Source organism: Rhinopithecus roxellana, chromosome 12 (genome assembly GCF_007565055.1).
Source record: "Rhinopithecus roxellana isolate Shanxi Qingling chromosome 12, ASM756505v1, whole genome shotgun sequence".
In the NCBI taxonomy this organism is placed as follows: domain Eukaryota; kingdom Metazoa; phylum Chordata; class Mammalia; order Primates; family Cercopithecidae; genus Rhinopithecus; species Rhinopithecus roxellana.
This window is the reverse complement of record NC_044560.1, coordinates 56,009,547-56,037,545: the sequence shown is the minus strand read 5'-3', so window position 1 is coordinate 56,037,545 and position 27,999 is coordinate 56,009,547. Positions and strand designations below refer to the sequence as shown.

The window sequence follows — 27,999 nt, the reverse complement described above, 5'->3', positions numbered from 1 at the left end:
AGACTCAGAGAGATCTAATTTAATTCTTTATCATTTAAGTAGAGAGACAGGCATTTTCCAACGCAAACCCAACCCTCGTGATTATTTCTAGCCAGGGTGAAGCTAAGGAGGGCAGCAGTAGGTGGTAGGATCAGCACCTTGGTTCTAGGCATCACGCCAGTCATTTTATCTCCATTATCATCCTTGTGAAGAAACGGAAGCCTGGAGAGGTGAAATAATGAAGGCAGTCCGGCCACAAATCTTGCTTCTGGATCCTGCTCTTCAGGGCATGCATCTCCCAGGCTGAAGGTTAAAATGGGGGTCATTCACCAACAAATGTGGGGGGCCGCTTCTCTCTGAAGGCTGCCATGCCCTCTAGCCGGTCCCGGGTTGGAATGTTCTGCAACAAGGTACAAAAATATTAGTTTTGGGGGAGCAGGGCCAGAGGCCCAGAAAGAGTTGCTTAAGCTTGTCCAGCCCATGACAAAGCCAGGGTCCCAGTGTTTCCATTGTCTCTGGACTCTGGTCTTTTTTTTTTTTTTTTTTTTTTTTTTTTTGAGGCGGAGTCTCGCTCTGTCACCCGGACTGGAGTGCAGTGGCCAGATCTCAGCTCACTGCAAGCTCCGCCTCCCGGGTTCACGCCATTCTCCTGCCTCAGCCTCCCGAGTAGCTGGGACTACAGGCGCCCGCCACCTCGCCCGGCTAGTTTTTGTATTTTTAGTAGAGACGGGGTTTCACTGTGTTAGCCAGGATGGTCTCGATCTCCTGACCTCGTGATCCGCCCGTCTCGGCCTCCCAAAGTGCTGGGATTACAGGCTTGAGCCACCGCGCCCGGCCCTGGACTCTGGTCTTGAGGCATGCAAAGGTGTAAGCCTCCATGGCTGCTTTGTCTCCTGGGGAAGACAGGCCAGCCTTTGTATCTCTGCGCCCCATCGGCATTAGCCTCCCCTTGCACACTGCTTTCATGCTTTCATGCCTCCAGGGAGCTCACTGCCTTCTGCAGTGTCTGACATGAGGCTGCTCAGTAGAGAAGAAAAATTCTTTGCAGTAAGAAATCTGGCTTTGAATCCAGGTTCACACTAGTTTCTCCAAGTCCCAGCACCCCTTAGGAGTATTTTGGATATCTGTTAACCTGGAGATTAGCATTTTTTACTCACCTGTGAGTAAGAGATTTAAGAGGTCAGTCCCAAGTGTACACCCTTACATTGAACACAGCCTGCAGGCTACAACCAAGCCCTTGACCTCCCAACTCCAGCGTGGCCTTTACAGTGGCAACTGATACAGAGGCAAAAGAAGTGCTTCTTCCTCATAAGGACCTGTGTTCTGTGATTCTCGGCATTAAGTGGGCAGGATGTACCCCGATACATTAGATGGTTGAGGAAAAAGTCCCAGAGAGAAGCACTGTGGCTCTCCTCAAGCCACTCCAGGTGACTTATGCGGGAGGATGGATGCAGTCAGACTGTTTGCATTGAGAGGAACCTTCTAAATTGGTCATGTATTATACAAAGTCCCTCCAGCCTGGCCCAGCCTATGTTAACAAGCAGGCATGGGCTACATACCTGGGCATAGCACATCCCTTCAATGGCCATCCCAGATGCAATGTCCACCTGCAAGAAAGAAGTGCTCCCTGGATTGGTCTGACCTTGTCCATCTTCACCCACACTGGAAGCCAGCCCTCCCTGTTACCTACAGACATCTATATGAGCAGAGATAGCTATGAGAAGGAATTTCCTTTCTAGAGAAGGAAAACGGTAACTATGACAAAACAGTGCTGGGAGAAACCAGACAGACTGAAGACATTTTGCCAGAGGAGTTCAGTGTTCCTCCTTCCCATCTGGCTGCCTCACCACGCTTCCTGTCACCCTTGTTAATTCCCGGACCTTTATGACCTCACCCCTGGCAATTGCTCCAGCCTCTAGGGCTCACTGACTGGCACTTAAAAGCCTCGTTCTAAGAGAAGTACCGTGTGTGTGAACTTAATTTTCACAGCAAGGGTTAGTATCCCTATTCTATAGCTGAGAAACCTGAGGCATAGAAAGGTGAAATAGTTTGTTGAAGTTCACAACAGTACGTGGACCCAGACAGCCCAGTGCCAGTGCCTCAAACTTGTACACTGTCTTCTTCCCTCACTCTCATCTGGTCGAGCTGCTTGCTTATCCTCCTCTGTGCCTTTCCTCATACTTTTCCTCTGGAATTCTTATCCTTCCCACAGTCCAACTGTAGAAAACATTCTTTAACCCAGCACTGCCCAGTATGGTAGCCACTAGCCACATGTGGCTGTCAAGCACTTGAAGTGTGATTAGTGGGAAGGAGAAATTGAGCATTTTACTTTTAATTTAAAAGCCACACGTGACTATCATAATGGACCACAAAGCTCTAACCTCTCTGGGGTGTCAGCATGGTGCCATTATCCTAGATTTGTGTCTGTTATCTGCCCCCTCCCATCTTGGGGGCAGTGACCATGTTTAACATCCATCTGTATCCCAATTGCCAGCTTTGGTCTGCATTCACTATGTGATGAGTGAATGGATGGGTCAGTTGAGGTGGGCAGATGGATAAGCCACACCCCCAAGCCTGTCCTGAGGCCACATTACTGACTGCCAGCACAAACCTTGCCGCATGGACTGGGAGCCACACAGACCCGGGTTCTTCCTACTCACTTCCTCTGAGACCTTGGGCAAGTCATTTACCCCTTCCGAACCTCAATCTCCTCCTCTCTCCAAGGGAGAAAGATGAGGATAGAATGTAAACAATAATATCATCTGGCCACACTTCCAATTTGCAGATGGGTAAACTGGGGTAGAGAGTGAGGTCAAAGTCTGGGAAGAGTCCACTTCCTGAGTTCTTTCCAGCTGTGCTGTCAGTCTGTCTGAGCTCTGAAAGCACTGCGTCCCAGCCATGACCAACTTTAGTGGCCCCAAGTCCCAACCCAAAACCCTCTCACCTCCATTCCTCGGTCAATGGCTACTTTGCCCAGCCGCACAGCAATGGGGGCCTGGGGAAAAGCAAAGTCTTGGTTGAGGAGGGGATCAAGGCTGATAGTTGCAGGTCTGAGGTGCACAGCTTTGTTTTGAAGGAGGGAGGCAGATGTCTGGGTCTAGTTCCAGCCATTCTACTGACACGTAGTTTCTTTAGCATTAGTCCTATAACCTGTTAGCTGAGGTTCTTTTCCTATCATGAAATAAGCCAGACTCAGACCCTGAACACGTGGGTTTCAGGTGTCCTTCCAACATGCACAACATAACCAGCTTACAAAGTGCTTTCCTCCCCACGGACTCATCTAATGCTGCTACCCACACTTCCAGCTGGTGTCATCACTGATCACCCATTTTACAGCTGGGAGATTGCAGTGCAGGGAAGTGAAGCACTTGGCTGTGTTTATCCAATCATTGGTGAGACTTGGATTGGACTCCCAGCCAGCTTTCCCACTTCCTCAACCTCATTTCAGCAAATGCCAGCCTCTGTGGTAAGCAGGTTTTACCCCAGCAGAGTGAAACAAAGTCAGGGTTAGGAACTTGGGCTTTCCAGTCGACAGGGCTGAGTTGAAATCCTGATCTGCGGGGCGGTGCGGGGGTGGGGGTGGGTGCATTTTAATACAGCCACAGAGAGGCAACAGTATCTGCTTTGTCACTGGCCTTGGTTCCACACCAGCCCTAGCACTCCAGTCTCAGCCCTACTTCCAGGCAAGGAGGAATTACTCCCTACATCATATTAAGTGTTTAAAACTTGCTCAGGAAAAGTCGATTTTTAGAGTCTATTAGCATAAAAACTATAAATGAAAAAGCTAGCTACATAAAAATGAAGAACTTCCAATTGGGAAAAACACCGTGAATAAAAGACAAAAGTAAAAAACTGGGAAAAACAGCTGGGTGTGGTGGCTCACGCTTGTAATCCCAACACTTTCGGAGGCCAAGGCAGGTGGATCACTTGAGGTCAGGAGTTTGAGACCAGCCTGGCCAACATGGCGAAACCCCATCTCTAATAAAAATACAAAAATTAGCTGGGTATAGTGGTGGGCCCCTGTAATCCCAGCTATATGGGAGGCTGAGGCGGGACGCTTGAACCGGGGAGGCAGAGGCTGCAGTGAGCTGAGATCAGGCCACTGCACTTCAGCATGGGTGACAGAGTGAGACTCTGTCTCAGGAAAAAAAAAAAAAAAAAAACACTGGGAAAAAGAATTATAATGCTTATGACAGATGAATGTCCTTGATTTACAAAAATGTTAGTATAAAGTAACTTTTAAACCATTTACAAAAGAGTATGTAAAGGTCCTTCACCGGAAAAGAAATATGAACATGAAGGATGTCCAGCAGCTACATGCCTGAAAGGCAAAACAGTGAGGTACTGTGCCTTTTCACCTCAGACCAGCAAATACTAAAATATCAATAGGCCTACTACTGCCCAGACTGGGGAAACCAGTATTTACATACATTATTGATAGAAAAGTAAAAGAGTATGCCTCAGGAGAGCAATTTGGCAAAAACTGGCAAAATGCTGGTGTGCATGCTCTCTCAGAGCTGTGGCTCCTGTAGGCACTTTTATATTAACTCCACCTGTCTTGTGGTAGCAAAAAGATAGGAACAACAGAAAGGTTTAGTGTTAGGGTACTGGTTAAATGTACCCTAAAAAAGGGTAGGGAAGAATAGAAAACAAAACCTTTGTTTCGTTTTATAAATGAAGGTTTATAAATGTTTTGTTATATAAAATGGAGGTTTTGTTTTCTATTCTTCCATGTGTGAATTCTTTACTATGCATATTTAAAATTTGTTAGAACCAGATTAGCCTCAAAAGATATTTCTTGTCATTAAAAGGAATTTATTTAAACATGTAAGTGTATGTGCATAATACACGTCCTTCCATATGCAATGGAAATTTCTGGAAGAGTATGGAAGCTTAATAATGATGATCTGGGAGGAGAGAGGGATTGGGGAATGAAGGGCTGTTTGGGTTTGCTTGTGACTGAAGGGTTACTGGGATGTGGGACTTCCACTTTTAAAACTGGGATAGCCACAGGTAAACCAGGACTAGCTGGTCATCTTGCCTTTGATTTTTACCTGATGCCCTTCTTACTCCTCTGTTCTTTTAGATTTGCTTGCCATATGGATTATTATTTAGGTAACTACCTAATAAAGTAATCTTAGCCAGGTGCTGTGGCTCAAGCCTGTAATCACAGGGCTTTGAGAGGCTGAGGCAGAGGATTGCTTGAGCCCAAAGAGTTTGAGACCACCCTGGGCAACACCGTGAGATCCCATCTCTACAAAAAATAAAAAATTAGCTGGGCGTGGTGACTTGCACCTGTAGTCTCAGCTATTCAGGAGGCTTAGGTGGAAGAATCACTTGAGCCTGGGAGGTCAATGCTCCAGTGAGCTGTGATCATGCCACTGCACTCCAGCCTGGGCAAAAAAAAAAAAAAAAAAAAAGTCCCCTTTAATTAAAGAAAGTTAAAAATGGTATGTACATATGTTTGTGAGTGAAAACAGCCAAATTCTAGCCAAGTCAGTAGCTTGCACCTGTAGTCCCAGCTATTCAGAGGCTGAGGTGGAAGGATGGCTCGAGCCCAGGGCTTCAAGGCTGCAGTGAGCTATGATCGTGCCACTGCACTCCAGCCTGGGCAACAGACCAAGATCCTGTCTCTAAAAAGAAAATTAAAAAACACAGCCGAATCCATTTCTCAAAGTGTCATGTGTATTTACTATTTAAGAAAGAAATCGGATGCAAACTGAGGATACTGACAGTTTTTTTCTGGGCTGAGAAAACTCTGGAACCATTTGCTACCCTATCAGAGTGATTTGTCCACTAGATGGTGGCCATCTGCACTATCCCTGGCTCCCACCTATCTGTAAACCTTTATTCTGAGCACCCAGTAACATAGTTGGAAGTTGAAGTTTTGTTTTTCAGGTTGACCCAGAAGTTCTCAACTGTGGGATTACTCACGCCAGTACTTGTTTTTGGTAGACTGGTGTTTTGGTATACAAAGCTACTTTTAAGTACTGAAAATATCAGTAATTATATAGTACCATTATTTCAGTATATTTGGAAATCTGAATTGTTTTGTGATTGTTATTTAGTGAATGCAAAAAGACAAACCCTATAGTCTACAGGTCTAGGTGTGAAAGCTGCAATCAGCCACTCCCTTGAGTGACCCAGAGTTCTGTATTCAGAGACTTTCTAACCAAGTGTAATAGAAACCTGACAGCATTAATATTGTCTAGGCAACAGGATCAGACTCTTCATTTATATATGATGAAACTTAAAAAAATAAAAAAGACAAAACAAATGCTTTCAAAAAGCTATAGTCCCTGACCCCCAAATTAAAGAAGATCTGTTTTAAGAAGTATTAGGATTATTTACATTTAAGAGACAGGAAAGAAAGGATTTTTGTTCAAAATTATACTATTTTATTTTATTAACAGAATCTTGCTCTGTCAATTGGGCTGGAGTGCAGTGGTACGATCTCAGCTCACTGCAACCTTCACCTGCCAGACTCAAGTGATTCTCATGCCTCAGCCTCTTGAGTAGCTGTAATTACAGGCATGAGCCACCATGCCCAGCTAAATTTTATAATTTTAGTAAAGATGGGGTTTTGCCATGTTGGCCAGGCTGGTCTCAAACTCCTGGCATCAAGTGATCCTCCTGTCTTGACCTCCTAAAGTGCTGGGATTACAGCAATGAGCCACTGTGCCCAGCTTCTTTTCTTTTTTAATACAAATGAGGTCTCACTGTGTTGCCCAGGCTGGTCTAGAAACCCTGGTCTCAAGCAGTCCTCCCGCCTCAGCCTCCCAAAGTGCTGGGATTATAGGCTTGAGCTACCATGCCAAGCCAAAATGGTTACTTTTGTATGATTAATTCAATATATGTCAATATTAAAATGATGTATGGTTAACTTTGTTTTGTGATATGTTTGTAAATGTTTATATTTGAAATGCATTAAATATTTAGTTTCAGTTTTTAAAATTTTGTACATATTTTACTTTTTTTTTTTTTTTTTTCTGAGACAGAGTCTCACTCTGTCGCCCAGGCTAGGGTGCAGTGGAGTGATCTTGGCTCACTGTAACCTCCACCTCCTGAGTTCAAGTGATTCTTCTGTCTCAGCCTCCCAAATAGCTGGGACTACAGGCACATGCCACCATGCCCGGCTAATTTTTGTATTTTTAGTAGAGACGGGGTTTCACCATGTTGGCCAGGCTGGTCTCGAACTCCTGACCTCAGGTGATCCACCTGCCTCAGCCTCCCAAAGTGCTGGGATTACAGGCGTGAGCTACCACACCCAGCTTACTCTCTTAAAATACCTTTTTTATATTGCATTCTGTATTGTGCAAAATAAATGCCAAAATACCAGTGGTTTTTTTTTTCTAATACTGCAGTCACTCTTCGTGACCTTGATGAGCAAGTCACTGAACTTTTATGGGTTTTCTCACAAATAAAATGGGGATAATCAGCTCAACTGGATTATTCTAAGAGTTGAGACACTGTATTAAGGCACCTAGCATTGTAGGCTAAGACAAATTTATTATAAATTAGTCTAACCTAGCTCCATTTCAGCCACTTTTAATCTTTATGGAAATTTGGGATTTCCTCTACTCAACCCCCTCTATCCTGGGTCCCTTAGAGTTGGGAGAAGCCAGCAGACCCTCGCAGGGCCTTGGAGACCCCAGACAGCCAGATCCCAGATATCCCTGCTGAGGGCTTTGGGCCCTCAGCTGGTAGGGTTGTGCCTGGGCAGAGCCTAACCTGCTCCCTAGTGAGCATGGTACCTTTTTGGGGTGCCATGCTGAGAGGTTATTGAGGATTTTTTATTTTGTTCTTTTATTTCAATAGATTTTAGGGAACAGGTGGCTTTTGTTTACATAGATAAGTTCTTTAGTGGTATTTCTAAGATTTTGGTACACTGTACACAATGTGTAGTCTTTTATCCCTCACCCCCTCCCATGCTCTTTGAGGATTTCTTTTTTTTTTTTTTTTTTTTTTTTTGAGGCGGAGTCTCGCTCTGTCGCCCAGACTGGAGTGCAGTGGCCGGATCTCAGCTCACTGCAAGCTCCGCCTCCCGGGTTTACGCCATTCTCCTGCCTCAGCCTCCCGAGTAGCTGGGACTACAAGGCGCCCACCACCTCGCCCAGCTAGTTTTTGTATTTTTAGTAGAGACGGGGTTTCACCGTGTTAGCCAGGATGGTCTCGATCTCCTGACCTTATGATCCGCCCGTCTCGGCCTCCCAAAGTGCTGGGATTACAGGCTTGAGCCACCACGCCCGGCCGAGGATTTCTTTAATGAAGGTGTTTTTTGGTTGTTTTTTTGCTTTTTGTTTGTTTTTAGCAATGGGATTTCGCTTTGTTGCCCAGGCTGGAAGTGCAGTGGTGTGACCAGCTTACTGCAGCTTTGAATTCATGGGTTCAAGCAATGCTTTTTCCCAAATAACTGGTATTACAGGCTCGAACTACCACATCTGGCTAAAAAATGAGTCCCGGCCAGGCACGGTGGTTCATGCTTGTAATTCTAACACTTAGGGAGGCTGAGGTGGGAGGATCACTTGAGCCCAGGAGTTTAAAACTGCAGTGAGCCATGATTGCACCTCTGCACTCCAGCCTGGATGACAGAGTGAGACCCTGTCTCTTCAAAAAAAAAAAAAAAAAAAAGCTTAATACATGTCCTGCATGTTGTATTTCAAGAATATCTCCAGCAGGCAGTATGGTAGGAAATATGGGTAGGAAGTTCTGCGTCCATTTTAGAATCTTGCTTTTCAGTCTTTGGGGTTTAAGGCTGTGCTATACAGTATAGTAGCCACAAGCCACATGTGGCTATTAGCATTTGAAATGTGGCTAGTGTGAATGAGGAACTATACTCATTTTCTCTAATTTAAATCATTTGACTAGTGGCTCCCATACTGGATAAGCACAAGTATAGACCATTTATCTCATCTCAGAACGGTCTACTGGACAGTGTTATATTCGGAGGACTTTCAAGCCCATTTGGTTCCAGTCCTTTGGAATTCCATTTACATTACATTTTAATTCAGAATTAAAATTTGACTTGCATTTACTGGATTGTTAAACTCCGAAGAAGGCTAATCGTATGTCTCTGGGTGAATGGAAGTGCAGCCCAAGGGGCACCATGCCCGACACTTGCCTCCCCCATGACTCCTGCCCTCCCTGCGGTGCTGAGCTGTCACCACACCTGGGGCAGGATCTCCTGGGCCAGTGCTCGTGCCCGGTGGTAGGCGGCATCACCCTCCTCGTTCTGGGCCACAGCGTGATTCACCAGCCCCAGTGCGTGGGCCTCTGTTCCACTAAGTCGTCGGCCCGTGAAGATGAGCTCTTTTGCCAGGGCCACCCCCAGACAGCGTGGCAGCCTCTGAGTCCCTCCTGCCAGGATGGAGGGGGCAGGGTGTGAATCAGCATGGGAAGTGGGAACCCAGAGAAGGCCCAGGCTGGGACTCAGCCAAGACTTCTCAGAGAAGCAGAGTTCAGATAGGAGGGCAGAGCCCAGAACAGAGGGCAAAAAAGGAAAGCAGCAAAGGACCGTGATGGGGTGGATTTGGGCAGGTGCTGTAGTTCCAATTACCTGCCCCGGGGAGGAGCCCTCGCGTGGTCTCAATCAGTCCCATGATGGCCGAGGAAGCTGCTCAGATAGAACAGAGTGAGGCCTCCCTCCCCGATCCGGTCCCTCAGTGCTAACCCCTGGGACCGCACCTGCCTCTGCTCTCTACTCGCCCCTCGAGCCACTTTCCCCATGGTCTGGCCACAGCCAGGACTCTCCAGACTATGCCTTTGGAAGAGCCCTAGCCCAGAAGTCAGGAGCCCAGGCCCTTATCTCACCACGCCCCTTTGGTGGAGTTGTGTCACCAGCAAGTCTCTCACCCTTCCCAAGCCTCAAAGGTGGAAGAGAGATGGCTGGCCCTCTTCTGTCTGCTTCAGAGAGCTGCTAAAGATCACGCAGGTATGATGCTGGGAACAGAGAGTTCCCAGGAGTGCCCCATACTGATTTGTGGATTACTATTAATAGGTTCTCTGGCTTAGCCCTGGCCTGACCTAGAGTGTCAGTGACTCCTGCTTCTGCTACGGTTGTCTCTCCCAGCTTTGTCACAGCCTGAAATTGCCCTGACTGTTCCAGTCCGTGTCCTCCTGAGTTCTGCTTCCTTCCTTCAAGAAACTTGCCTTGACTGACGCACGCCCCCAGGTCTGTCTCCTTTTCTGAATTCCCTCAGCATGGGCCATGTGAACGTGGGCAAAAGGGAGTGGGTTTTACACTGACTCCCTCTTAGTCTTCCCCAAACCATGTGAGTCAGTCGCTTGAACATGGGCATGTGAGAAGCAGAGTTGGGGCTATACCAGCCTGGTATTTTGGTGCCTGGACACCTGGTCAGTTCCTTCTCTTTGATCTGCATTGTGTAGACAGAAGCGACTTTCATGCCTGGAGTTACACATTTTTATATGTCTCCTGGGGTGGCAGGAGAGAGCAGGTGGGGGGAGAAGAGAGGACATTCAGACTGCCTAACTGCATCCAAGAAGGCTGCTCCTAATCACCAGGTCAGTCACTTGAAAAAATGATCCAGTTATCTTCTTTGTCCCCTCCCACTCTTCAAACAAAGCTCAATTGCTCAGAACGAGTAATGCAAATTTGGCTGGTGCCAGTATTCCTGCCCAGGCACCTTTGTGATTAACTCAGCCATTGACAAACTATCCCTGGGGCTCACCTTTTTCCGAAACATGGTGGGTAAGTCTGACTTGGACAGAATGGGAAGATTGGACATTGCTCTTTGACCTCCTGGGCTCCTAACAGCAATTGCTCTGAGGTTGGTCAAATATTCCCAAAATGAAGGAAGCAGGTTCTGACAGGTCACAGATACTACAGCAGTTAGTGGCTGCACCAGGAGGGGAAGCAGCTTCTGCCTGAGCACCCTCTGTGCCCTGCCTTGCCTTATTTTTGCTTTTGGTTTGAAGCCAAGAATAGTGGCTGACTGCAGAGTGCCCAGACTCACCCTGTTTCACTCACCCCCAACTCCCTAGCCCCACCCTCTGCCCCCAGTCCTGGCCCCAGTACCTGCCACTCGGAGGTCACAGGCCAGGGCAAGCTCCAGGCCTCCGCCCAAGGCAAACCCATCCATAGCCGCAATGGTGGGTGCAGGGAAGGCTGCTGTGGAGAGGAAGAAGGGCTCAGCCTGCGAGGCCCTGGTGGGACCAGGACAGAGACTCAAGGCTGGGGAGGGGAAAGCTGGTTGGGACAGAGGCCTCAGTGGACCCAGGTCTGGGGACATTACATGGAGCCTCAGCCAGATTATCTTATTATTTATTTATTTAATTTTTTTTTGGTATGGAGTCTTGCTCTGTCACCTAGGCTGGAGTGCAGTGGCGCAATCTTGGCTCACTGCAACCTCTGCCTCCCAAGTTCAAGCAATTCTCCTGCCTCAGTCTCCTGAGTAGCTGGGATTACAGACGTGCACCACCACACCCAGCTAATTTGTTTTTTTTGTTGTTTTGTTTTTTTGTTTTTTTTTTAGTAGAGACGGGGGTTTCATCATGTTGGCCAGGCTGGTCTTGAACTCCTGACCTCGTGATCTGCCAGCCTCGGCCTCCCAAAGTGCTGGGATTACAGGAGTGAGCCACTGTGCCCGGCCTCTTTTTTTTTTTTTTTTTTGAGATGGAGTCTTGCTGTTGTCGCCCAGGCTGGAGTGCAGTGGCACAATCTCCGCTCACTGCAACCTCTGCTTCCCGCAGCCAGGTTATCTTAGAAGCCAATTTTCCCTTTAGGGAAAGTTATGGAATCAGCCAGGGAACAGGAATGGGAGGATGGGCTGGATGATCCCTGTGTAGGCCTAATCTGCTGGCCTCCCTGGGACCTACCTTTCTGTGTGCCACGCCCTGTGCTGGGTGCTAGGAACTGGGAACACAGAATGAATCAGACATAGCCCTTGTTCCCATGGGCTCAGTCTCATGGGGAAGACAAAGTGTATCAGGCATTAGTGACCCAGGATCATCAGTGCTCCAATAAAAGGAAGCTCGGGGGGTGGGTTGGGAAGGCTTCCTGGAGGAGGAGGTACTGGGGGGCTTGAAGGATGAGTAAAAGTTCAAGTAACCAAGAAGGGGTATCCCAGGCAAAGGGAACAGCAATTGTCAAAGCCTGAAAGCATGCTTGGGGAAACCGACCTGCTTTGGAATGGCCAGGCTTGAACCCTGAGGGTAGACGCAAAAGCTGGGAGAATTGCCCTCTGTCATCCTCTCCCATCCCCCTGGGAGAGGCATCTGTCTTCCCACAGAACTCCCAACAGAAAGAAGACTCTCCTTAGATGCTGGTGGGGGTGGCGGGGCTGTCATCGGCAGGGACCCCCAAACCCCCTCCTCCACCCCACACCCAGATCCTCACCGATGTCATTCATCAGGCCCCGGAGTCGCTGGACAAACACCCCCACCTCTGCTTCACTCATCTGTTCCCGCTCCTTCAGGTCTGCACCTGCAGATGGCAAGGGGTTGGTACCAGCCCTCAGGAAAATGGCACTTTATGGAATCCCAGGCAGTTAAAGGATCCAGCAAAGAAGACCTGAGGACAGGCAGCCAGCGAGGAAGGAGAAACACCAGGAACCCGGGCAAGGAAGTCAAGGGAAAAGAGGAGCATCAAACGAAGGTGTGACACAGTGGAAAGGTGAACTGGACTCTATCAAAACAGAAACCTTCTGTGCATCAGAGGACACTATCACCAGAATAAAAAGACAACCCACAGAAATGGCTGGGTGCAGTGGCTCATGCTTGCAATCTCAGCACTTTGGGAGGCCAAGGCAGGTACATCACCTGAGGTCAGTAGTTCAAGACCAACATGGTGAAACCTTGTCTCCACTAAAAATACAAAAATCAGCCGGGCATGGTGGCAGACACCTATAATCCCAGCTACTCAGGTGGCAGTCAGGAGAATCACTTGAACCCAGGAGGTGAAGGCTGCAGTGAGCCAAGATCGCGCCAGCTGCACGCACTCCAGCCTAGGTGATGAGAGAGACTCTGTCTCAAAAAATAAAAAAGAAAAGACAACACACAGAATGGAAGAAAATATGTGTAAATCATATATCTGATAAAGGATTAATATCTAGGATATATAAAGAACACCTCCAACTCAACAACAAAACAACCCAATTCAAAAATGGGCAAAGGGCCAGGCACAGTGGCTCACACCTGTAATCCCAGCACTTTGGGAGGCCGAGGTGGGCACATCACCTGAGATCATGAGTTCGAGACCAGCCTGGCCAACATGGTGAAACCATGTCTCTACTAAAAATACAAAAATTAGCCAGGTGTGGTGGCGGGCACCTGTAATCCCAGCTACTAGGGAGGCTGAGGCTGAGGCAGGAGAATCGCGTGAGCCTGGGAGACGGAGGTTGCAGTGAGCCAAGATCATGCCACTGTGCTCCAGCCTGGGCAACAGTCTCAAAAAAAAAAAAAAAAAAAAGAAAGAAAAGGAAAAAGGACTTGAATAGACATTTCTCCAGAGGAGATATACAGATGGTCAATAAGCACTTGAAAAGTTGCCCAATATCATCGTCATTAGAAAAATGCAAACCAAAACCACAATGAGATATTACCTCATATCTATTAGAGTGGCTTTCAAAACAAACAAAACGTTGGCATGGATGTGGGGACATGGAACCCTGGTGCATTGCTGGCGGGAGTGTAAACCCATGCAGCTCTGTGGAAACCAGTTCCAAAAAGTTACACAGAATTACCACACAATTCTAGTCCTAAGTATATACCCAAAAGAGTTGAAAGCAAGGACTCAAACAGATACAGTCTCTCCTTATCCGTAGGGGACTGGTTCCGGGACTCCCTCAGATACCAAAATCCACAGATGCTTAAGCACCTTGTATAAAATATTGTAGTATTTGCAATATGACCTATGCTCCTGTATACTCTAAGCCAGGGGTGTTCAATCTTTTGGCTTTCCTAGGCCACATTGCAAGAATTGTCTTGGGCTACACATAAAATACACTAACACTAACGATAACTGATGAGCTAAAAAAAAAAAAAAAACCACCAAAAATACTCATGTCTTAAGAAAGTTTACAAATTTGTGTTGGGCCACATTAAAGGCCGTCTTGGGCCACATGTGGCCCAGAGGCCAAGGGTTGGACAAGTTTGCTCTAAGTCATCTCTAGATTACTTATAATACCTAATACAATGTAAATACTATGTAAACTGTTGTACTGTGTTGTTTTTATCTGTATTATTATTATTATTATTATTATTTTTTGAGACGGAGTCTGGCTCTGTCGCCCAGGCTGGAGTGCAGTAGCCGGATCTCAGCTCACTGCAAGCTCCGCCTCCCGGGTTTACACCATTCTCCTGCCTCAGCCTCCCGAGTAGCTGGGACTACAGGCGCCCGCCACCTCGCCCGGCTAGTTTTTTGTATTTTTTTTAGTAGAGACGGGGTTTCACTGTGTTAGCCAGGATGGTCTCGATCTCCTGACCTCGTGATCCACCCGTCTCGGCCTCCCAAAGTGCTGGGATTACAGGCTTGAGCCACCGCACCCGGCCATCTATTGTTTTTTATTGTTGCATTGTTATTTTTGTTATTAACATCTTCAATCTGAGGTTGGTTGAGTCTGTGGGTGCGGAACCCGCAGATGCGGAGGGCTGACGGTACTTGTACACCAATGTTCTTGGGGACATTCTTTGCAGTGGCCAAAGGTGAAAACAACCCAAGTATCTATCAACAGATGATTGGGTAAACAAAATGTGATATATACACAATAGAATGCTACTCATTACAATAGAATGTTACTCCGTAAAAAGGAATGGAGTTCTGACACTTGCCACAACTTGGAGGAACCTTGAGCACATGTTAAGTAAAATAAGCCAGATACCAAAAAACAAATACGATATGATTCTATTGGTATGAGGTATTTAGAATAGATAAATTCATAAAGACTAAGTCCCACAGAGGTTACCTGGGCTGGAGGGGAAGGGGGAAGGAGTCACTGTCTGAACAGGCTGAGTTTGTTTGCTATGATAAAGAACTTCTGGGAGTGGATAGCGGTGACATTGCACAATATTGTGAATGTACTTAATGCCACTCTGAATTGTACACTTAAAAACAGTTAAAATGGTAAATTTTGTGTTATTTATATTTCACCACAATTTCTTTTCTTTTCTTTCTTTTTTTTTTTTTTTGAGATGGAGTTTTGCTCTGTCACCCAGGCTGGAGTGCAGTGGCACGATCTTGGTTCACTGTAACCTCCATCTCCTGGGTTCAAGCAGTTCTCCTGTCTCAGCCTCCCAAGTAGCTGGGATTACAGGCACTGGCCACAACACCCAGCTAATTTTTATATTTTTAGTAGAGACAGGGTTTCACCATATTGGTCAGGCTGGTCTCAAACTCCTGACCTCAGGTGATCCACCCACCTCGGCCTCCCAAAGTGCTGGGATTACAGGCGTGAGCCACTGCACCAGGCACACAATTTCTAAAATATGTAAGTAATACGAAAATTACAAATTAATTAATTGACTAGTTTTTCCAGGCAGAGTCAGTAAGGTCCAAGAAGGCTGAGAGTTCTTTTTTAAAAGTCATGTAAAAGAGAACAGAAGCAGGCACAGGACGCGGCGACATGCAGGTGGGCAAGCGCCTTGGCAGGAAGAGTGACCATGGTGGGGTGCTCCAAGGCCAGATGCAGAGGTGAGCAGGAGTAGGGGGTAAATAGACTCTTCCAGTCCTAGGCTTCCTGTAGTCCTAGGCTACAGGAAGTCAGAGCTGGGAGAGCCTTTGGAAGTCTTTGATCAGTTCCAGCCCTTCTGTGAGAGATGGGGAAACTGAGGCTCAGAGAGGGGCAGGAACTAGCCCAGGAATTCTAGAGCTAGTTGAGGCAGATCTGACCCTCATGCAGCCCCTTCCTTTTCTGTGCTTAGCTGGGAGAGTGACGAGCGAAGCTAATGGGGGAGAGCAGGTGTGACGTGACCTTCACAGAGGTCAGAGATGGAGCCAAAGGAAGAGTCCAGGGTAGGGTAAAGACCGCAGGCAGAGCAGCTGGGTCAAGCCAACTGGTCTGTGCACTTGTCAGCACAGACCCCAGGCTGGGCACCCTGACCCTGACAGCTCAGACCTAAGGGCTGAGCCACCTCCCCTTGAAATCTGAGCATCATGCTACCCCTTTCCCATCCCTCCACAGTCCCCTCCTGATCCACAGTGGCCCCTGTCGGCCCCTTCCCAGCCACCCTCCAGAGTTTGTTCTCAGCTCTGCTCTACTGGCAGCTGACTTGCTTCTTGTGGGCCTGGTGTGCATTTTCCTCCAATCTCTAAAATGGAAGTTCATGGTGCTCACCCAGTTGTGAGGACCAAATGACGCAGGGACAGTGGAAGGCTTTGGTGACAGGGAATAAGATCCTATTGGCAGGCAAAGGGGCATAGAGTTTTATCTTGGCCACTGACCTTATGAGCATCTTAGGGCTCCATTTTCTTTTTTTTCCCCCAGGCTGGAGTGCAGTGGTACGATCTCGGCTCACTGCAACCTCTGCCTCCCAGGTTCAAGTGATTCTCCTGCCTCAGCCTCCTGAGCAGCTGGGACTACAGGTGCCTGCCACCATACCCAGCTAATTTTTGTATTTTTTAGTAGAGAAGGGGTTTCACCATGTTGGCCGGGCTGGTCTCGAACTCGGGCCTCAAGTGATCTGCCTGCCTCAGCCTCCCACAGTGCTGGGATTACAGACGTGAGCCACTGCACCCGTCTTGGACTCCATTTTCTTATTTCCCCCGTGAAGGGTCAGAACAACCCTAGTTATTTGGCATAGCCGAAATAACTAGGATCTAAGGGTTAGAGGGGCCAAGTTCCTAACTAAAGTCTATCCTACCTCTTACTAGCTATGTGATCCTAGGCAAGGGAATTTTCCTCCCTGAGTCTGCATTCACATCTGTAAAATGGCAACAATGAGTCCCATACTGGAGCTGATCTAAGGCTTCCCCCAGCCCCTGGAGGCTGGTGGGCACCACGCAGAGCCCGGATGGGGGCAGGAGAGAGAACCTACCCGCACAGAACACACCCTTCACTCCACTTCTGAAGAGCAGGACACGCACTTGCCGGTCCTCCCGCAGCTGGGCCAGCGTTTCCAGCAGCTACAGAGGACACCCAGTTAGATACTCCCAGCCCATCCCCAGCCCACCCTGGCGCCCACCCTTTCTTACCTCACTGACGAAGACGTTCCCCAAGGCATTGCGGGCACGAGGTCTGTTCATCAGAATCTCAGTGATCCCTGTAAGGAGTCAGGGCAGCCATGGGCAAGTAGCTGGCTCTGCCTAATCCTGGGCTGTGGGCTGGGGACTGGAGGCAGGAGGCTTGGGCTCTGGGCGGCCTCTGCCCTAGATGACCAGAGTGACTTGGCACAAGTCACACTCAGGCAGGCCTCAATTTTCCCAACCATAAAATGGAGGGAAAACCCCTTGCTCTTTCTGCCTCAGAGAGAAAGTGGAAGGGCTTGTAAACCGTGGAGCAACATGGGGAGGGAAGAATGGCCGCCACAGTAGCCCTCGCCTGCTTCTGCCGTTGTTAGACACACACACAAGCCTACGTGCACCCATGCACTTTCTTTAATGTTACAACTCCCTGCCTCCATATTCATCTTTTCTCTTTTCTGTTTTTGGGGGCAGAGTTTTTTGCTTTTTCTTTTTAGACTGGGTCTCAACTCTTGTCACCCAGGCTGGAGTACAGTGGTTAACGTGGCTCACTGCAGCCTCAACCTCCTGGGCTCAAGCAATTCTCTTCCCTCAATCCCCGAAATAGCTGGGACTATAAGCACACGCCACTACCCCTGGCTAATTTTTGTGTTTTTTTTGTAGAGACGAGGTTTCGCCATCTCGCCCAGCCTGGTCTCAAATTCTTGAGCTCAAGCAATCTGCCTGCCTCGGCCTCCCAAAGTGCTGGGATTACAGGTGTGAGCCACCCACGCGGCCTTCATCTTTTCTTCACAGCAGACTTCTTCCTCTAGCGTTTGAGGAGTTAGGATGAGGCCAATACTCTTAAAACCACCACCCAAATCAAGAAATAGAACTGTGCTGGCCACCTCAGGAACCTCACCACATACCCCGATTCAATCATAGCTCCCTCCTTCCCCCTGAACAAGTAACTCTTTCACTTAACAGTGATCACCTCTGTATATTTCTTTATAATATTTTTTTTGAGACAGAGTTTCGCTCTTGTTGCCCTGGCTCACCACAACCTCTGCCTCCCGGGTTCAAGTGATTCTCCTGCCTCAGCCTCCCGAGTAGCTGGGATTACAGGCATGCGCCACCACGCCCAGCTAATTTTGTATTTTTAGTAGAGACGGGTTTCTCCATGTGGGTCAGGCTGGTCTCGAACTCCTGACCTCAGGTGATTCACCCACCTCGGTCTCCCAAAGTGCTGGGATTACAGGCGTGAGCCACCGGGCTTGGCCATTTCTTTATAATTTTATCACCCAGGTGTGCATCCTTAGGTATCATAGTTTAGATTTGCTAATTTCTAAAATTGCCATGTGTCTTTTAAATCCTGTTACAATCCTGACGTGCTCCCCACAACCCCGTCTTTCCCTCAGAGATTATCTGTGGAGGAGCCTGGTGCATTTCACCTATAGGGTTTCTCAAAGCCTGGGTTTTGCTAACCGCACAGTCATGGGGACAGATCAAGATGATCCTCTGTCATAAGAAGTTAGCAACTAAATACAGAAGCTTGGTGTTCTGTCCTGTTTGACAAGACGGTAACCCTGGCCCCGCCTGTGTAATGTACTTTCACCAGCAACAGCCAAGCTTCTTGGTAGTTTTCTATACTCATTTAGTCACTTTCTTACCTTCCATTCACTCAAACCTTCTCCAACCTAGGTTCCAGCACCATCACTCAGCAGACATTATTCTCATTAAAGTGATGAATATAGCCATATCACTAACCAAGGGACATGTTTCTCTCCTTGCCTCAACCTCTCAGTGGCAAAAACTTCTGCTGACATTAACACACTCCGCTTGATCATTTTCTGCTTTGGCTTCTTAGAATAATATTTATTTATAAATAGAGTCTTTTCTTTTTTTTTTTTTTTTTTTGAGACGGAGTCTGGCTCTGTCGCCCAGGCTGGAGTGCAGTGGCCAGATCTCAGCTCACTGCAAGCTCCGCCTCCCGGGTTCACACCATTCTCCTGCCTCAGCCTCCTGAGTAGCTAGGACTACAGGCGCCCGCCACCTCGCCTGGCTAGTTTTTTGTATTTTTTTAGTAGAGACGGGGTTTCACCGTGTTAGCCAGGATGGTCTCGATCTCCTGACCTCATGATCCACCCGTCTCAGCCTCCCAAAGTGCTGGGATTACAGGCTTGAGCCACCGCGCCCGGCCAATAGATTATTTTCTTAGAGCGGTTTTAGGGTCACAGCAAAATGGAGTGGAAAATACAGTTCAATACAGTTCACATATATACTCCCTGTCCCTACACAGGCACAGCCCCTTCCCCAATCTCCATCCCCCACCAGAGGCACATGTGTTGCAACTGACGAACCTACATTGATGCACTGTCACCACCTGGGGGCCCTAGTGTACACTGGGGTTCGCTCTTGAAGGTGTACACTCTGCGGGTTTGGACAGATGCATAATGACACATACCCGCCTTGGCTTTGGCAGACCCCCATTTTCCTTCCTTCTACCTTTCAGGTGATGCCTCTGCACTCCTTCAGTGCTTCTCTTCTGCCCAATTATTTTAATTGCCTAAGTTCCTTAAGGCCAATCAGATTCTCTTCATTTGCTCATTTGTACATTTATATATTTGCCGTGTGCTGGCCTCTACTAGACACCATGATTCCAGAGACCAGGACAGACTCAGGGCCTGTCCTCATGGAACCTACAGCCTAGCGGGGAAGACAGACATTAAACAATTACTATTTGTGAGGAGAACTTGGAGAAAAAGGACAAACAAGTAAGGGGCATCCAGTGGGCAGAGGGGAGCCCTAGTATAGAAGGTCAGCAATGAATTCTCAGAGGACGAAATGGCCTTTAAGCTGAGAGCTGACAGGAGAGTAGGAACTGGCCAGGCAAAAGATGTAAGAGTGCATGTGTGCATGTAAGTGTGCATGCATGGGTGCATATGTGAGTGTGTGCACGAGTGCCTGTGTGTGTGCATGCATATTGGCAAGGTGCAGGGAAGGGGGCAGTCCAGGAGAGGAGCCTGTTGCAGGCAGAGGGAGCGGCAGAGAAGAGGGTCCAGGTGTGGGACTGCAGGGTGCCTTCCAGAACTGGAGGAGTTCAGGCGGAGGGAGAGCAGGATAAGCTAACGCAGGAGAGGCAGGAGGGACCTCCCTTCCACAGCTCACACACGCCTGCCTCCTGTACATCCAGGGCTCCCATGTGTGCCCAGGAGCCCAGAGCTCTCCTCTGTACCCCAGGCCTGAATAGCCAAATGCCTACTTGATATCTCAACTGATATGTCCTGCTCCATTGGTGAGCCAATGACCTTGCTATCAACCCAGAAGTTGATCCTGTCACCTCGCTCTTCCCTCACCTACAAAATGCACTCAGTCACTGAGGCCTCTAATCCAACCTCTTAAAGAGATCTCAGGCCTCTCGGCTCACACCGCTTCTCACAGCCATTAACCTGGCACAGGCTCTTTCCTGCATCCCTCGGATCACCCACCTGACCCTCGAGTCCTCAGTCTTGCTCCCTCCCAACACACACATTCATTCCCACACTTGGGTCACAGTCATCTTTCTTACCCCAATCTGACCACGTCCCTCCCCTTTCCCCTTCTCTTCCTCAAAATAAAGTTCAACTTCTTAATATCGACCACAAGGCCCCCACAATCTGGCTCTTGCACCCACTCTGGCCCCAATCCTTTGGCCTTCAAAGACCCCTTATTATTGTCTCCCAGGGTCCTCAGCTTTGTCTGTGAACAAGCAGTGTTTATGAAGTAGGCATTCTCAGTGGAAGCTGATCGGAGACACAGAAGGGCCAATGAAAGCTTCGGGGCTCTCGAGGGACAGGGTTTTCAGCCAGGAATACAGAACTATGGCTAGGGGCAGAACTGTAACATTCAGGCAAACTGGACTTCCTCAGCCTCCCCAGAAACCTGCAAAGAGCTCTTAGAGCCCAGCAGGTCTGGAGGCTCCAGAGAGTTGTGCAGATGGCCATCCAGTCACTTCCAGCTCCAGGGCTCCAGGAGAGAAAATGGGGTCACTTCCAGCTCCAGGGCTCCAGGAGAGAAAATGGGGTCACTTCCAGCTCCAGGGCTCCAGGAAAGAAAATGGAGCAACTCTGGAGAAGAGACTGCAGTGGATACAGAGATGCCAGATCTGGAGGAGTCAAGGACCCTGACCCCCACAAACTTCAGAACAGTCTAGATCCAAGATCCCCAGAGTGGCCCTCGTGTTTACAGCCTGAATAATCCCCTCCCTTGCATGTGGGTGGGACCTGTGAATTGCTTCTAAGCAATAGTATACAGCAAAGGTTATACAAGGTCACTCCCGAGATTAGGTTATCTGGCAAAGGTGATGTGACTTCGGCAATTCGGGTATAGTATATAAAAGGCTCTGTCTTATTAGAGAAACTCATGGGCCTAAGGAGAGCGTCAAGTAGCAAAGGACTGCGTGCAACCTCTAGGAGCTGAGGGTGGCCCCCGGCCAACAATCGGCAAGAAAATAGGACTTCAGTCCAACAACCCCAGGAGGTGAATTCAGGTCTCAGCAACCTGACGACCTTGGAAGCAGATCTTTCCCATCAAGCCTGGCCAGCTCCCGACTGCAGCCCCGCCTGGCAAGACCTGAAGCAGAGAACTCTGCTAAGTTGTGCCTGGACTTCTGACATACAGAAACTACAAAATGCTAAATGTGTGTGACTTTGAGCAACAAAGTTTGTGATCATTTGTTAGGTAGTAATAGAAAGCTGATAAAAGCGTGGTGTCCTGGGACTGGCAGACACTCCTCTCTCTGCTTTCCTGTTCTTTCCTTCCATTCTCTCTGGCTGACTCTCTCTTATCTTTCAGCTTCATCTCCTGTCTCCACCTACATCTCCCTCTTGCAATACTGACTGCCAAATCTGACAGCCCTTAGCTCAAGCCACAGCTCAGCCACACACCCGCCCCATGGCCTTGGGCAAAGCACTTCACCCTTCTGGCCTTCAATTCCCGATCTGTAAGAGAACTAATTAAAAGGTTATTGTTAGGGTTAAACGAGATAATGCACATAAGTAGCCAGAGTTTGTGTAAAACGCCCAGATACTAGGGCAAGTCTCAGAGCTAATACAGTGTCTGAACTTGAAGCTGGGAGCCCCCCAGGAGCCAGGCAGGGTGTCTTTGGCTGCCAACATTCAATTGTGCAGCATTCAATTTGCACTACCACATGCCAGGTCCTGGAGAAATGGAGAGGAATCAGCCAAGGTCCCTGTGTTCTTAGTCTAGCCCCGATGCTGGGAACATTGCCCTTCTGGCCCCAGTAGCGGGGATGGGGCTATGCTGCACCCTTCCCACTCTTACCGAACCTACCATAACACTGAGCAGCTGACCTAGGATAACTTCTGTCCAGATGGCTTGGGTCACAGGCTAGGTGGTGTGGGTAGGAGTCAACAGAAACCACTGGAAGGGTTGGGCGCGGTGGCTCACGCCTGTAATCCCAGCACTTTGGGAGGCTGAGGAGGGTGGATCATCTGAGGTCAGGAGTTCAAGACCAGTCTGACAAACATGGTGAAACCCCATCTTTACTAAAAAGACAAAAATTAGCTGGGCATGGTGGCACATCCCTATAATCCTAAGTACTTGGGAGGCTGGGGCACGAGAATCGCTTGAACCCAGGAGGTGGAGGCTGCAGTGGGCCGAGATCACGCCACTGCACTCCGGCCTGGGCAACAGAATGAGACCATCTCAAAGAAAAAAAAAAAAGGAAACCACTGGAGGGTAGTATGGAGAACAACTGGTTTAACAACCAACCCTTTACTATACAGAAGGGGAAACTGACATCCGGAAACAAAGAGGATTTGCTCAAATAACAGCTGGACCCAGCTGGCAATCCTCACTTCCAAAGAGCCAACAGCCTAGGAGGGAGACAAGTTCAGAAACACGAAGCATAAAAGGATAGTGTCAGGGAGAGGGCAGCAGAGCAGGGAGTTCCAAAAAGATTCCCACAGGCAGAAAAGAAGGGAGAGGAGTCAAGACAGGGCACAGCTAGAGCAAAACACAGAGGTAACACAGCTTCAGATGAGCCATGGGTAGAGGAGGGAGGATGGAAGGTCAGCTTGTGGTGGAGAAACCTTGAGTGCCCAGCCAAGGAGTTGAAGGAGAGCCATTAATTACAGTCATGCACAGCATATTTTAGTTGGTCAGCTACAGACCACATATAAGACATATAAGTCCCATCAGATTATAACGGAGCTGAACAATTCCTATTGCCTAGTGCCACTGTAGCATCATAGCACAATGCAACACTCAAATGCTAGTGGTGAGGCTGATGTAAAGTAGCCTGCATTGCCAGTTGTACAAAAGCACAGCACATACAATTAGACCCAGAACATAATACTTGATAATGATAATAAATGACTATGTTTTGGGTTTATATAGTTACAATATTAATTTTTACCATTATTTTAGAGTGTATTCCTACTTTTTATTTTTAATTTTTTTGAGACAGGGTCTTACTCTGTTGCCCAGGCTGGAGTGCAGTAACATGATCATGGCTCACTCATGGGTCACTTTGGGCTCACTTGCAAATATCAGGAATCCTTGATATCGTGGACAGCCTTGACCTCCCCGGCTCAAGCCATCCTCCCACCTCAGCCTCCTGAATAGCAGGGGCTACAGGTATGCACAACCATGCCTGGATAATTTTTGTATTTTTTGTAGAGAAGGGGTTTCACCATGTTTCCCAGGCTGGTCTCAAACTCCTGGGCTCAAGCAATCTGCCTGCCTTACTTACCCTCTCAAAGTGCTGGGATTACAAGAGTGAGCCAAGTGAGCCACTGTACCAGGCCTGGCCGAATGTACTCCTACTTATTAAAAAAAAAAAAAAAAAAAAGGCCGGGCGCGGTGGCTCACGCCTGTAATCCCAGCACTTTGGGAGGCGGAGGTGGGCGGATCACGAGGTCAGGAGATCGAGACCATCCTGGCTAACACAGTGAAACCCCCATCTCTACTAAAAAATACAAAAAACTAGCCGGGCGAGGTGGCGGGCGTCTGTAGTCCCAGCTACTCAGGAGGCTGAGGCAGGAGAATGGCGTGAGCCCGGGAGGTGGAGCTTGCGGTGAGCCGAGATCTGGCCACTGCACTCCAGCCTGGGGGCAGCGCGAGACTCCGTCTCAAAAAAAAAAAAAAAAAAAAAAAAAAAAAAGTTCAGTGTAACACAGCCTCAGGCAGGTCCTTCAGTAGGGACTGTTTTCATGGAAAACACATGGACTTGCGGGGGGACAGATGGTTTGGGGATGAAACTGTTCCACCTCAGATCATCAGGCATTAGATTCTCATAAGGAGCATGCAACAACCTAGATACCTCACATGCGCAGTTCACAATAGGGTTCACACCCCTATGAGACTCTAATGCCACCACTGATCTGATAGGAGGTGGAACTCAGGCGGTAATTCAAGCCATGGGGAGCTGCTGTAAATACAGATGAAGCTGCTCACCTCCTGTTATGTGGCCCAGTTCCAAGCAGGCCACAGACTGGGATGGGTCCACAGCCCTGGGGGTTGGGGACACCTGGCCTAGGACATTACTGTACACTACTGTAAACTCTATAACACTGTACACCTAGGCTACAGTGAATTTACTTTACAAATGTTTCTTTCTTCAATAATAAATTAACCTTAGCTTACTCTGTTTTTACTTTATAAACTTTTTAATTTTTTTCAACTTTTCCACTCTTTTGTAGTAACACTTAGCTTAAAACACACATTGTACAGCTGTACAAAAAATTTTTCTTTCTTTAGATCCTTATTTTATAAGCTTTTTAAAGTTTTAATTCTTAAACTTTTTTTTTGTTAAAAACAAAAACACACACAAGCCTAGGTCTATCACTGTCTTCCGCCCGCACGTCTTGTCCCACTGGAAGGTCTTCAGGGGTGATAACATGCATGGAGCTGTCATCTCCTATGATAACAATCGGGAATACCTACTGAAGGACCTGCCTGAGGCTGTGTTACACTGAACTTTTTTTTTTTTGAGACGGAGTCTCGCGCTGCCCCCAGGCTGGAGTGCAGTGGCCAGATCTCGGCTCACCGCAAGCTCCGCCTCCCGGGTTCACGCCATTCTCCTGCCTCAGCCTCCTGAGTAGCTGGGACTACAGACGCCCGCCACCTCGCCCGGCTAGTTTTTTGTATTTTTTAGTAGAGATGGGGGTTTCACTGTGTTAGCCAGGATGGTCTCGATCTCCTGACCTCGTGATCCGCCCACCTCCGCCTCCCAAAGTGCTGGGATTACAGGCGTGAGCCTGTAATTATGGTAACTGCCCAATACAGGTGTACTATTTAAATAATCTTTTCGACTGTATTTTTACTGTGCCTTTTCTATGTTCAGATACACAAATACTTACCATTGTGTTACAGCTGCCTACAGTATTCAGCCCAGTCCCATGCTGTCCAGGTTTGTATTCTAGGAGCAACAGGCTATACACCACGTAGCCTGGGTGTGCAGTAGGCTATCCCATCTAGGATTGTGTAGGTACACTCTGTGATGCTCCCACCATGACCACATCACCTAATGATGCATTTCTCAGAATGGAGCCCCGTTGTTAAGCAACGCATGACTGTATGAGAAATAAAGCCACTAAGAACAGTGAAGAGTGGTTCACCACCCAACCTCAAGTTCGAGGGCAGCAGGTAAAATGTAACAGTACTCTGGTGCCATCAGCCCCAGTGGAAGGCAGAACCCGCAGCTTCTAATGTGAACATCAAATGACCCCAACTCATTCCCTGGGAGGGCTCTGTGTGTGATCTCGTCCCCATGCCTCCTCTGCACTGTCATCTTGGTTTCTGTCTCTCCTTCTCTCACTGACTTTTCCTGCCCTTCGTGCTCTCTGGCAGGGGCAGAGGCTTAATCTGCTGATCCCTGTCATTCTGTTTTGGATAAAATGATTCCCGACATTTGCAAGTGAGCCTAAAGGTCTTTAACCCATGATACTTTTGTATTTACAGATGTACAAGTCTGTATTTTGAGTCACCGAATTACTACAAGAGCCAGTGATTACCTAATGGTTGAGAGCACAGGCTTTGAAATCAGACCTGATTCAAATAACTTAACCTTGTGCCTCAGTTTTTTAATCTGTAAGTGGGGAGAATAATCTTGACTGTCTTTTTTTTCTTTTGAGACGGAGTCTCACTCTGTCACCGAGGCTGGAGTGCAGTGGCGTGATCTCGACTCACTGCAAGCTCCGCCTCCCGTGTTCACGCCATTCTCTTGCCTCAGCCTCCTGAGTAGCTGGGACTAAAGGCGCCCGCCACCTCGCCCCGCTAATTTTTTGTATTTTTAGGAGAGGCGGGGTTGCACCGTGTTAGCCAGGATGGTCTCGATCTCCTGACCTCATGTTCCACCCGCCTCGGCCTCCCAAAGTGCTGGGATTACAGGCGTGAGCCACCGCGCCCGGCCTAATCTTGACTGTTTTAAGAGCTGTTGCCAGTTGGGTAGTGAACTAAGCATGAGATTGGCGGTATAAGGTTCAGCAATCCCACCTGGTCAAGGAAATTCTCATCAAGTGGGACACTAGGTGGCCTGTCCGTGTCCACTGAAGGTGGTAGATGCACACTTGGGAACAGTGGGCAACAGCAGGGGGCAAGTAACTGGATTTTATGGCAAAGCCCCCCCTTCAAACTTGGTGTTAAGCCCGTAAAAAGGAACCAGTACAACGAAATGTACAGTACAATGCCATCTGTGTATCAAATGCAGGGAACAGGGGATGAGATGGGGGGAGGAGACCCAAGGCAGGAGAAGCGAATGAGGAGCGTTATCAGCACCACTGAATGCTCCACAAGTCCAAACAACAACAAAAACGCAACAGGCAATCGGAGGCGTTTTCCGCCAGTGACCCGCGAACTTTGACCGCCCCCTCCCCATACTACCCTCGATCTTGGCCAAAAGACGGAGAAGCAGCAAACTTTTCCCTGGAACCAGATGACGCAAAAGTTCGCTAGCGGCCCAGGGCAGGGGCGCAGCTGGAGAAGCACCTTCTTCACTCCGCCCTGCTGCCGCACTGGGCTCCCAGCTGTCGCCGCACGCCTCCGGGGATTGGCTCCGCTGCCTCCGCCCCCGAACCGGTCAAGTGGCGGGGGAGGGGAACGCGCACTTGACCGCTCCCGGCCTGGGGGCCGCTGGGCCCAGTCCTATCTGTGCGGACCCCGCTCCCCTTCCACGCAGTCGGAAGACCCCAAAGGGCCTTTGAGGAGACCGAGGTTGCCAGAGGCCTCCCGCCCCCAGCTAGAGTCGGGAGCCCCTAAGGTGGCCGCCCACCTCTCGGGCCTGGAGCGGCTTTGGGCGCCTAGAACTGTGAGGGAGGGACAGGAGATCGAATCCTTCAACGCACTGAGCGGCCCGCCTGCCCGTCCCCGGCTGCCTCCGGGCCGGCCTCGTTCCAGTCGCGTCATGGGCGCGCCCCCGGACGGCGCATTTACCTTGGTCCGGACCCGCCAGGGCGCGCACTTGGATCTCGGAGCCCCCGGCCGCACTGTCGGAAGCGCAGCAGCGGGCCCGAAGGGGCCTCCAGGGGCGTAGGAGGCACAGGACGCGCAGCATCTGGGCTCAGGCTGGGAAAGAAAGCGCTTCTTGGGCCCTGCACGGTCTCGGCTCCCGCTGAGAGCTCGCAGTTCCGGCGACGGGCGAAGCCTTCGCCAATTGCTCCACCTATGGGCCAAGGGGCTGTTGCCTCCGTCCGCACCTCTTGGGGACAGGGAGACTTGAGCAGAGGAGGTGGGGGGAAGCCCAGCTCCTCCATGTGATTTGGGGTAACCCTGTCAACCTCCCAGCGTCAGTGTTTTAATCTTGTAAAATGGGGATAATAGTGACTACCCCGTGGTGGTGTGAAGATTAAATGGGGTGTGAACCTTGCTTGCACATATGCTCAATTTCATTTTTTAAATGAAATGAC

The 27,999-nt window shown here is 48.8% G+C and overlaps 1 protein-coding gene across 4 annotated transcripts; it reads right to left on the bottom strand.

Moving 5' to 3' along the window:
* Positions 1-4: 4 nt before the first annotated feature.
* On the bottom strand, positions 5-27,741 carry ECHDC2 (enoyl-CoA hydratase domain containing 2). Of its 4 annotated transcripts, none has more exons than XM_030913279.1 (10): positions 27,527-27,741; positions 17,126-17,193; positions 16,969-17,056; positions 12,335-12,421; positions 11,015-11,104; positions 9,536-9,592; positions 9,149-9,336; positions 2,924-2,974; positions 1,539-1,586; positions 5-379 (listed from the first exon to the last, which is right to left on the bottom strand). In XM_030913279.1, exons 1-10 carry the CDS (start codon positions 27,645-27,647, stop codon positions 302-304), a joined length of 876 nt encoding a protein of 291 aa, XP_030769139.1. In that variant the 5' UTR covers positions 27,648-27,741; the 3' UTR covers positions 5-301. The 4 variants fall into 4 exon arrangements, with proteins under 4 accessions (XP_030769139.1, XP_010370475.2, XP_030769140.1 ...); XM_010372173.2 differs by having other exon boundaries at positions 11,015-11,107; positions 27,527-27,738; XM_030913280.1 differs by lacking the exon at positions 1,539-1,586 and having other exon boundaries at positions 11,015-11,107.
* Between the last annotated feature and the right edge of the window lie 258 nt (positions 27,742-27,999).

Bases quoted from the DNA above. Each gene is read 5' to 3' on its own strand.
- ECHDC2 (XM_010372173.2), bottom strand. From the start codon at position 27,647: ATGCTGCGCGTCCTGTGCCTCCTACGCCCCTGGAGGCCCCTTCGGGCC. The intron at 1,587-2,923 runs GTGAGAGGGTTT...TCTTTCTTGCAG, and splicing joins CCATTGACCGAGGAATGGAG to GTGGACATTGCATCTGGGAT. The intron at 380-1,538 runs GTATGTAGCCCA...ACCTTGTTGCAG, and splicing joins AAGGGATGTGCTATGCCCAG to AACATTCCAACCCGGGACCG.